The sequence below is a fragment of the Chelonoidis abingdonii genome, chromosome 22, assembly GCF_003597395.2.
Source record: "Chelonoidis abingdonii isolate Lonesome George chromosome 22, CheloAbing_2.0, whole genome shotgun sequence".
Lineage (NCBI taxonomy): Eukaryota > Metazoa > Chordata > Testudines > Testudinidae > Chelonoidis > Chelonoidis abingdonii.
The window spans coordinates 23,720,106-23,731,645 of record NC_133790.1 but is presented as its reverse complement, the minus strand read 5'-3'; the positions used below and the strand labels follow the sequence as shown (position 1 = coordinate 23,731,645).

Here is an 11,540-nt window from a genome sequence, read left to right as displayed (position 1 = left end):
GCGACACGGTTTTTGCATTGGGATCTCAATCCAGAATTCCAATGAGTGGGGGAGACAGTGGAAACTATGGGATAGCTATGGGATAGCTACCCACAGTGCAACGCTCCGGAAATTGATGCTAGCCTCAGAACATGGACGCACACCGCTGAAATAATCTGCTTAGTGTGGCCGCTGGCACTCGACTTTATACAATCTGTTTTAAAAAACCGGTTTATGTAAAATTGGAATAATCCCATAGTGTAGACATACCCTAAGGTGCCATAAGTACTCCTGTTATTTTTAACAGTGAGAGTCATTAACCACTGGAACAATTTACCAGGGTCATGGTGGATTCTCTGTCACTGACAATTTTGAAATTGTTTGGTTGTTTTTCTAAAAGTTATGCTCTAGGAATTATTTTGGGGAAGTTCTATTGCCTGTGTTAGGAGGTCAGACTAGATGATCACAATGGTCCCTTCTGGCCTATGAATCTATGAATGCACTGACTGCAACAGGAATTTTAGGTGCACAAAGGAATGCTGAAGTAAGCCTTTCATACAATCCTTTTTCTAAATAGGCCATTATAGCAGATAATGTGGTGATAAAGTTTGCATAGCTTCTCATCTCCAAATCAACCCAAGTTTCTCAACCTGGAAAATTATTTCGTAGACTTTCTTTCCTCCGATTACATGGGGGATCGCTGGAGGTTGAGCAGAGGGCTGGAAGTTAGGGTTGTTGGTTCTGTTCATGATGCTCTGAACTGGCTTGCTGTAGGACCTTGTGATGGGGTATATGCCTCACACTGGCATGTAAAGGGTTAACAGGAGCCTGAGGGCCTAATTAGCCCACTGAGTTACCCCTGGTGGGGGAGGTCAGGCCCAAATTATTATAAAGCCCACCTGAGAAAAGAGTGGGGAGGGGGCAGGCCTTCCACAAAGACAGGCTTGAGGCAAAGCAGGGGAAGACTCTGGAGTCAGGAGGCTGCCAGAGAGCCTTGAGGAAGTGCCTCAGTGGCAGACTGAGAAGATGCCGCCCCAGGAGACAGCAGGCCCAGGGTGGGAGTGGTAGAGTCTGCAGCCCTATGAGAGACCCTGGCGAACAGGGAAAGATCAGAGCAGCCCATGGATGCCATGGCGGATTGTGTAGCCCATAGTGCTAGCCTTCTTGCTTGTGTATTATACCCTTTCTTACAGGTTCCTTGTTTGTTTTATTATAAAAGATTTATGGATTTGTACTAGAGTATTTTGGCAGCAACACAGGGAACCTACAGGCCATATCCTGTAAGAGGAGCTAAAGCAAGTTAGCCTACTTATATTTGTGACCTTTGGTGTAGATAAGTGGCCGACTGATTGCCCTCCAGAAACTTAACTTAACAGGTACACCACAAAGAACATGGACATCACCACCACCAAACCAGTTCAGGCTAGGAATAACAGATGTGAGGATGAGCTAATTGTTATTAATATATATGAACACGCCAGCCTATAAAATAAGGGTTCCCTCATATTATGAGGGTGAGGACATTAAGTCTGAACATGGAGGGTGGGCACAGAGTGCTCAGGCTCTCTGTGAGGCGCAAGCCCCCATGTTTAGTTTGGTTTTTAGTCAGGTTTTTAATTAGTTTCTCTTGGGTCTTTCTATAGCTTTCTAGCTCCCTCACTGCTCCTAAATTCTTCATCTCCCACTCAAGCGTGGATGAACCTGGACCATCGGACTCTTTGGGATGGCAGAGGCGAGTCTGGTCCTTTGTCTCTCACCACCAAGTTACCAAGGAAGCGTGTGAATATGTTAATCTAAGAAGCTTTATAGTAAACAATACCACATTTACCTGTAACCACAGGCGCCAACTTTCTCTGGCCCTGGTAGGTGCATGCACCCCCTGGCATGTTTCCCTGCCCTAGACCCCATCCCGACTCCACCCCATCCCTGCCCCTGACCACACCCCCATTCCAACCCCATCCTCAAAGTCCTCGCCTTAACTCTGCCCCTATTGGATCCCTTCCCCAAATCCCCGCCTTGGCCCCACCTCTTCCCCCAGCGCACCGCGTTCTCTCTCCCCCCTCCCTCCCTGCCACGCAAATCAGCTGTTTTGCAGCACAAGCGCTAGAAGGGAGAAGCAGGACGTGGCAGCACACTCGCGGAGGAGACGGAGGTGGAGGTGAACTAGAGCTGGGGGGTGGGGCAGGGCCACGGGGAGCTGCCGGTGGATGCTGAGCACCCACCAATTTTTTTCTGTGGGTGCTCCAGCCCCAGAGCACCCACGGAGTCAGCACTTATTCCTCTAACAGTATTATTTCCTTTGTCATTCTGATTGGTTACTTTTTCCATTTGATTACTAGTCCATTTATCTCAATAACAGTCTTAAAGGCTGTATTTTTGCTCTGAGCCTGAGTGTCTTGGTCATACAAACCAAGGGTCCTTGCAAAACTCTGTGTAGCCTGATGCTGGGACGAGAACCTTATTATCTTCTGATCAGATTAATTGGCAAGGCTATTGTATAAACAATCATATTTATGCCTCTAAAATCAGGCAACAAGTGTAAGGAGCAATCCTTAATGCCTAATGTAGGGTCCCCTTCCCCTCCCCCAGCAAAAGGAGTAACAAAATCCCTAGGATAAAAGAGGTAAAGACTGATGAAGGAAGATGAAGGCTGAGCATAAAGGCCATTAAATTTCAGGGAGTTCATCTGTTGGGACTTTTCTGTTACCACAAAAGGGACTGAACTTGAAAGCTGACCTGGCTGAAGGCTAGGGCCACATAAGCTGTGATCTGCTGTAGACCCAGAATAGTAGGGGTGTTACGGTGGAAGAACGCCTGCAACTTTGCATCCTAGCAAGTGGGGGTGGTCTGCCCGTGAGCTTTACAACCTGATTTCCAGACTCCAACTGAGGTAAATGGGAGCTGCAGATGCTCAAATCTGGCCCAAAGGACAGATTTTTAAAGGTATTTAGGTGGCTTAAGATCCAGATAGACACCTAGTGAGTGCCTAGTCACTTCTGAAAAACCCATCGGGTGCCTATCTGTACCTTTAGGCTCTTAAATACTTTTAAAAATCTGGCCCGAAGTGTCTGAGGTTGTATATGCAAAAACCCAGGCACCCAAAATCAAAGCCCTAGTTGAAAACTTTGGCTTTTTGTCTCTCTGTGCCTCCATTTCCCAGTCATTTTAAATGGAGATAGTAACAAACTTTAAACTGCTTTGAGATCTACTAAAGAAAAGGTGCAAACCGTTATTACCATAAATGTTTTGAGAAGCTTCAGAAGGAAATCAAATTTCCTTATCTTCCTGGACCAAAGGTAGCTAACTCTGATGGATGATGGCTACCCTCTCTTTCCTCATTCTCTGGTCCAAGAGTTGCAATTTCTGACATGTGAGACCTCTTGGAACTCTTGATCCTACAAATTGTTCTGCATGGACTAAGGAGGTCCCCTCAGATGGAACAACTTGCAGGATCAGGGCCTAAGATAACCCAGTGTTGTGTACTATAGAAAATCCAAAGACAGATAGATAGAATCAGGTTTCATTTGGTACATTTCTTATGTTCTCAATCTGAAAGCTCTCCAGTTGTCTATAGAGCCTCCTATGTAGTCGGGGCCCTGATTAGCCAGCACCAGCTGAGGTGGAGCAGGCACTGTGTGTGCATGTCTGATGTATGCTTACTAAAACAACTGCTGTACCCCCAACTCACCAAAGGAGAAAGGAAATAAGGAGGCCAAAAGAAACACTTTTAAAGACACCCTCAGGATAAACATCAGGAGATGTGGCATCGACACCACACTGGGAGACAGCAGCCCAGGATAGGGATAACTGGCAAAGACTTTTGAGGAAAATCACCTTGCCCTGGTTGCAGAAAAAAGCCAGAAAAGAAAGAAAAGACAATGGTCATGCAGCAATCGTGGCCCAACCCTGTCTTCCAGCACCACCTGCAATGTCTGCCAATGAGCCTGTGGCTCAAGGATCGGACTCCTCAGTCACCAAAGGACCCATGAAAAATAAAACCTGTGAAACATCCTTCTCAACCTCGAGAGATTGCCAATGAGAAGCTTCTACGAAAAATCAGGTAAGACTGGATTTTTCAAACCAAAAATAGGTAGATAAAATACCTGTCATGTCATCTTCATACCTCCGAGAGAAGCAAAAACGAGTGCACTCCTCTTCTTTTTTTGTCTCCTTTGTTGGTTGGCAGGGTACAGTGCACTAGGGGCTTGCGCTGAAGGCTAGCGAGGACTGACCAAATACATGTGGTTTATAAAGCTCTAATCACATCTCTAGCACTATTTCCTGTCATTTTAATGAGCAAATTAAGCACTAACCTCGGGCCTCGTTTCTGCACCTGACTGGGGAGGCCCATTGACTTTGTGGGGGCTCCATGTGGTCCCAGGAGCCTGAGAGAGGAAGGATTGTCCGGTGACTGTGTCAATAGCCTGGAACTTGGGACCCCTGGATTCACGTCTCTGCTCTGCCCAGCCCCAGGTGTCTTGTGAGAGAGTCTGTGCCTCCATTCCCCATCTATAAAATGGAAATAATGCTTCCCTGCCTCGCCTGGCCATTGTGAGGTAAAGCACAATACAAGATCTGGGGTGCTCTGATACAGTATACTCCTGATTACCCAGATAGCAGGCAGGATGTGGATTCTCTTTGGATAAGCAGGAGTTCAGATAATTGAGAGGGCAGAAACCATTCAGCAGCAGGATGCCCTCCCCAGTGACCCATAGCCCCTCCTCGCACTCCTGGCTGGGAGTCTCTGCTCTGCTCACTCACTCCTGTGACAATGTGACTGCAGAGGGCTCCCTCCCATTCTCATCCTCGTCACCCTCCTGGCTGGGGGTATCTGCTCTACGCTCCAAAGCCCTTCCTTGTGCCCCAGCATGAGACACATGGGGGACGAGGGAGGGGATTTGGAGAACGCAGCGGTTTGGATAGTAGGGGGCGAATACTGTGCTGTAGCGGTAGAGGCTCTATCAATGCCACATTGCAGTGCTGGGGCCTGGCTTTGGAGTGAAGCGTGGATGAAATTCATCATGTCTCTTCTCATCAGCCTGAAAACCATTATGGCTTTATGAGCGTGTTTGAAACAGACCTTCATTCATTAAAAATAGATGACCTTTCTGAAAGTAATAAAATATTCCGCCCCAAAAGCGAAATATTATGGATCCCATGTGCAGAGGTGGCTACAGCAATCAGCAGGAATAGTCCGTTTGCGGAGACCAACCCAAATATTGGGGTCCTGGTACATTCAAGGGGTTTGTGTTACTATTTTGGCTCCTCTGGGACATTCAATTTCCTTCACAGGGGATAAAAGGAAATACTTTTCCCACACAAGGCATTCGATTGTGGGACTTGGGGCCACCCGAAGGCATAGAGGCAAAGATTCACAAAGGGATTGGACGTTTATAGGGATAACAAGAATATCCAAAATTGTTACAATTGATGGGGATAAAGTGGTGGTTTAAGAAGCCAACCTCTCAGGTTAGAGCTCAGCCTACACGTTGGTGTGTGGGGCAGATTCTCCCACCCCCAGGGGCGGCTCTTACACCTTTCCCTGCAGCAGCTGGTGCTGGCCAGACAGCCCCTGGCTCTGCCCCAGCCCGGCCCTGCCTCGGTTGCTAACAAAGTGCGTGTTTCTTTTCGGCTCCTCGCCACGTGGGAGACAAACCAGGTGCAAAGGGGCTGCAGGGCGCGGAGGGGTTTCCAGGCTTTGCCCGGCTGCTCCCCGCTCGCTACGTTTGATATTTTTGGCTTCCTTGAAGCGGCTGACACGGGCAGGGGAGGGGAGGAAATGCGCCGCCCCAGACAGTGTTTCATGGGGTGGCTCCGTGACTCGCGTTCAGCTTGTCTGGCACGGAAACCCTGGGCTGGCTCAGCCCCGGGCTACGATGGTGGCTTTGTCGCCACAGCCCCGCGCAGGGGGCCCCGCGCGCCTCCCCCATTTTCCGCCCTGCCCCACAAGTTCGCCCCCTCCCGACGTTGTCCTGCGCGGCCCCTGTGTTTACTCCGCTTTGCCCCAGGGCGAGCGAGACCGGGTTCGCGGCGGCTCCCACCACGGCCGCTTGCCCGCGGGTCACACGGCGGAGCAGCCCGTGCCCCGCTCCGCGGCGCGTAGTACCAGGCTCCGGCTCAGGAGGCGCCGCGCCGCGTGTCTCTCGGGCTGGCTGTCCTGGCTCCCTTCCCCGCAGCCGGGGGCGGGGGAGGAGAGATGCGGGGTGAGGTCACGGCTCCCTTGAGCCTTGCGCTGGGATTTCAGAGCGTCCCGCGGAGCGCCCAGCTCAGAGAGCGGAGCCTTCTGTGGAGCTCTTCCCGCCCCTGCCTCCAGCGCCGGCTGCTGCCCATGTCTGAGCCCGCCGCCAACTCGGACCTCAAGCGGGCTTGGCACGGCAGCCCCCAGAGCAGCGTCCAGCATGAGCCCCCGCAGGCCGAGCCCATGCCCAAGAACTACCTGGTCCTCAGCATCTTCTCCTGCTTCTGTCCCGCGTACCCCATCAACATAGTGGCCTTCGTCTTCTCCATCATGGTGAGTGGCCGAGAGACCCTGCCCTGCCCGGGCTGGCCGCCTCCTGGAGGCAGCTTGCAAATAGGGTGACTGGGTGTCCCGATTTTATAGGGACAGTCCCGATTGTTGGGTCTTTTTCTTATATAGGCTCCTATTACCCCCCACCCCGACTTTTCACATTTGGTGTCTGGTCACTCTACTGGCAAATGTCATTGTCCCTTGAGTCTGGGGGGCTGATCCCCTGGCAGAGGCAGGCCCCCCCGGTGGTGTAACTCAGCCCGGAGAGAGCCAGCCCTTGGCTGTTCCGCAGCCACTGCCTGCCACAGGCTCCTGAATGAGCTCAGCAGCAGCCGGACTCGGTTTGCTCAGGTCCTCCCTGCGGAGCCCTCCCTTGTCCCTTTGCTTTACAAAGCCTTGTCCTAGCTGGGTCCATCTGGGCATCAGTGGAGCACTGCTGGGCTGTTAGAGAGAGTTCCCTTGCCCCGGGTTCTGGCCTTTCCCATTGCTGTGGCTGGAGTGGTGACTATTTCAGTGTCCGTGCAACAACCCCCATCAGGTAGTGTTCACCTCTCTCCAGTTTGCACAGGAAGGGGGCTGGAGTCCCCCCAGCAAACGTATGCAAACTCTGCAGCTAGCTCCATGAGGAGCTCAGATTTGGCTCTAAATTTTGTTGCTCAAACCCCTGTCTCATACAGAGGGAAACACAGCAGCAGCCTCCTCCTGTCAATTCACCTGTACACTTAGCAACAGCATTTGGGTTGGTGGGTGTTTGTTTCTTTTTAATGTATTCTGCCCCTTTCCTCCCCAACACTGGAAGAATACAATAATGTTCTGGACAAAGTCAGCCTTTGATCTTAAACCTCCCCTCACACTTTACCTCTTTACAGCTGCTGAGTAACTGAAGAGGGGTAAAGCAGGAGAGCACACACCTGCACGCCTCTCTTTGACCTAGTGGATAAACGAGCTTGCAGAATAGAGTACGGTCGGTATGCTCTTGATCTGTAAAACCAAAGGGTCAGAGCCGATCTATCCTTTCCATTAAAGTATTCTTAAATACCCAGTCTGTGATCTTGACTGGCATCGCTATAAGGAGCATGCATGATAAAATACAGCAAAGGTTTCTTTCCCCGCCTCCCCCATACTCCTCTCTAGCTCACTTTCTTTCTCTTGTGTGAGCGAAGCCAGTCTTTGTCTCCTGCACTGAGGAGCTTCCCCTTGTTGGTTGACAGTTCTGTTGTTTTGGGGGAACGGTACCTGTTGTGGAGGGCCTGGGTGGGAGAGGAAGAAACAATTTCTCTGGTGGCTAGGGCCAGTCCCACGAAGGACTTTGAATGTCAGGACAGAGACCTTGAACTGCACTCTAGATTCAGTGGGGAGCCAAAGAGACAGCGCGCAAAGCTATGTGTTTGTGGGCACCTGTGTTAATAAGCAGAAAGGTCCTGTGTTTTGTGGTACTTGGCACATTTGGAGGTATGTGGTTTCATTTCTAGATAGGAGTCACAGTGTACAAGCTTGGGGGTCAAAATGCATGAATCTCCACAGCCTGAACTGTGTCTAAAGGGACAGAGTGTATCTTTGGGCCAGTCACAGGGGGAAGTAGGTGATTTTTTTCTTTGCCACCATGTCTCTTTGAGCACCCAGTAGCAATAAAGAAGCCAGAAGGACTCCAGGCCTGCAGCCTGACTTGACAATTTGAGGGCAGATGCCCTTGATGATGGGGGTTGTGCTAGAGAGTCAGGTTCTTCCAAGTGCTCCCCTTGTCCTATCAGCATCTTTGCAGTCCTGCCTGGGGTTAGTTTTTACTCAGCTGGTTTGTTTCCAGATACTAATATTAGCAAGGCCACGAGGAAGCTGGTTCATGGCGCTGCTCACAGTTGATATAAAGGAGATGGAGATTTGCAGTTCTGAATTCTGAAGCATTTTCTTCCTTCAGTTTTGTTGGCAATCCTACTAAGAGTGCAGGTCCTGATTCGCTAAGGTACTTGAGCATGTTTACCTTGGAGCACTAGTCCCATTGGAGTCAATGGCACTGTTTGCTGGTTTTAATGTTAGACATATGTTTAAGTACCTTACTGAGCCAAAACCATTAAGGAGATAATAGTGTCAGTGTCATAAATCAGTGTCACAACCTCATGTTCTCCTGCCAGATAAATGAAAGCTGAAACATTTATCAGACCTAAAACATGGAGGCAAACATGATTCAAATAAAGTCTTCAGTGTTCTATTATCTTGGTCACAAAGTTTTATTCCAGTTAACTTTGTCTGTTAAACCAAATAATTCAACGTTGCAGACATTTATTCTAACACACCCTTTGTGTGTGACAATGACCACTGCAAAGCAGCATTCTAATTGGCAAAGGAACAGCTGTGTATTTTCTTCAGCCAACTTTTTTAGGTGTGTGGCTTTTAGCAGTAAATATGGGCTTTTCTGATTGCCTGACAGTAATTTTGTTTGCTACAATAATATGTAAAACAGTAATAGTTTGAATTCTTTGGCAATAACCCATGAAAATTAATGCACTGAGACACAAAGGGCTGATCTTGCAAACCCTTACTCACACAAGGAGTAGTCCCTTAGTAATGCAAGAAGCCCCATTAGCTTGAGGCTACGTGGGTAAAAATTACTTGACTGGTTAATATCTCTAAAAAGATATATGATCCCTGTGATCAGTAATCTTCATTTATTTAATGGAACTGAGAGGACAAACATATTTGTATATTGCATCTCTTTTCGCCAATGAGGCTGCAAAACTCAGTAAAAATGTGAACCTTTTTGTATATATGTACTCAGATGATTACATGTATACAATGTGTATCCAAACACACTAAGCTAAAACTAATCAGAAATCACATTTTGATTCTTAAACTTGATAATTAGTTAAAGTAGATTTTCCAAGGTGGTCTTGGCTACCAAGTCTTTCAGAGATGAAAGGCAGTGGCTGCAGTTGTATTTCACCAGGTAGATATTTTCTTTGCTTTTGACAGTCTATATCACATAATCTCTTTCTTGATTTAAGAAGAACTAGCTCTGATGGTATGTGACATCCTTTAGGTCTGAGGATGTTCTGGGTACTATATAAATATAAAATAACAGTAATTCACTGCGCTGGTTCATGAACATCAGTTTGCTATAAACTCAAATTGTGCGTTCGCTGAAGTCAGTGTGTAACAGCTAAGAGCTGAATGTGGCTCATGGACGCCTAAGATGGTCTTCACAGCACCCTTCACTCTGTATGGAGATCCCCTTGCCCACATCCCAGTTGTAAGATCAAGCAGGCTTTTGTAGGCAGGCTCAAATAAATTTCTACATGGGATGTATAGAAACAGTTGTGGGAAGGGCACTTCCTGAATGCTGAATGGTCCTTCCAACTTTTAACCACCCACTCCCTTTGTTTTCAGGTCACCACCAGCCAGAACTCCCCTTTTTCACATTGTAGATAACCTATCCTATCCTGTCCAAGCTTCTTTTGACAGAGCCCCATAGAGCTTCAACTCCCAGACCCACCCCACCCAAGCAGACACCAAGTTCTGGATTGCAGCCTGTTACACTTGCACTGTCACCACTTCTGGTATTGATACCACCTATCTCACAAACATTTTTCAGAATCTCTGAGGATTTACATTCATATCCATGTAGCGTGTTCTGTTCTGTTCTGTTCACACTGCAGAGATAACCCAATAGTGTGCTCCCTCAGAAAAGACTTCAGAGCAGTTACAGTAGGAGATATATAAAATGTATGCTCACTTTCAGAACCCATAATGGGCCTGATCCTGATCCCATTAAAACCAATAGCAAAACTCCCACAAACTTCAAGGGGAGCAGGACTGTGCCCCATATCTGTTTGTCATGTCCTTCCAACATGCTTCTGATGTGCTGACAACTGTTCACACCAAAGGTATCATCTAACCCACCACCAGGATTAAATGACAGATTTATTTTCTATCTTCTGCTGTCTTGCGTGTTATCCTCTACACAATTCATGTATTGTAATGGGTTCCTATTCTATTTTTTCCATTGCTTTTGCTGACCTCCCACCACCACCGGGGGCTCCAGTTTTATCCATTTTACATCTTATTTCCTTAAGTATTTCTGAATGGACCTTTCCACCCATCCTAGTTATTCTTCTCTCCTTATTCTTTGCCTCCTTCGTAGAACTCATTGCTACACGAGATCAGTTAGTCCAACAGGATGATGTTGTGGCACTATAATGCTGGAGGTGCTGTCTTTTGGATAAGCTGTAAAAGTGAGATCCTAGTCACTCAAGGGCATTAAAATTGCTTGGCATTTTTTTGCAAGAATAGAAGTGTTTGCCCCAATGTTTGGGCCAAACTTCATACTTGGGTGATTACATTCTCCCCAACCATATTCCTTGGCAATTCCAACTGTATATTGTATTCTTCTTTCCCTTGTGCTTTAAGCTATCCTGTCATGCTGGTGTGTAGTGTTAAACCATTGATGTGTTCCACCCCACATTCAGCTGTTTTATAATGCTGGATGAAGTGATTTCTATGTATCCCTTATGAGCCTCATAGGGGTGCTGGGTTTTTGATTAATCAGTGAGTTCCGGGATGAAAGATTTCTCAGAAGTGGAAAGTACAATTATAATTATTCTCCAGTATCTTCCTCAACTTTCTACCCGCTCTTCTCTTTACACCTGATCCTGAGCCCATTGATTCCATCGAGCTTGGATCAGATTCTGTGCCTCCTCCTTTAGCGATCTATCCTGAAGAAGATCACCTGCTCCAGGTGCCATTGCTAATTTTGTGCCTGGTTCCACTCCCAATGCAGTCAGTGGTGAGCTGCCTATTGGCTTCAGCGGGACCAAGGTTGGGCCCTTTATGTTAGCCCTTGTTGTCCATTGCTGGCAACTCCTCTTCAGCTCTTTTGTTTTAGTGGCCAGCGAGGCAACATGTGGTTTTATATTTGCAGTGGCATCTCAAGAGCTACTTCTCATCAACTCGTACACTTTAAGATGAGAAGGGACCATCATGATCCTCTAATCCAGTGGTTCCCAAACTTGTTCCGCCGCATGTGCAGGGAAAGCCCCTGGCGGGCTGGGCCAGGTTGTTT

General features: G+C 47.9%; 1 protein-coding gene and 1 long non-coding RNA gene across 2 annotated transcripts in view; one reads left to right on the top strand and one right to left on the bottom strand.

Moving 5' to 3' along the window:
- Positions 1–6,483, bottom strand: part of LOC116825803 (uncharacterized) — a 14,473-nt gene extending 7,990 nt beyond the window's left edge. The window contains exon 1 of the long non-coding RNA XR_004373922.1: positions 6,416–6,483. This is a non-coding gene — a long non-coding RNA (uncharacterized LOC116825803). The remainder of the gene's footprint in view (positions 1–6,415) is intronic.
- The window catches only part of TMEM233 (transmembrane protein 233), a 23,353-nt gene continuing 17,937 nt past the window's right edge, over positions 6,125–11,540 (top strand). The window contains exon 1 of the mRNA XM_032782089.2: positions 6,125–6,490. Coding sequence (XP_032637980.1) covers positions 6,176–6,490 — 315 coding nt within the window. The 5' untranslated portion in view covers positions 6,125–6,175. The remainder of the gene's footprint in view (positions 6,491–11,540) is intronic.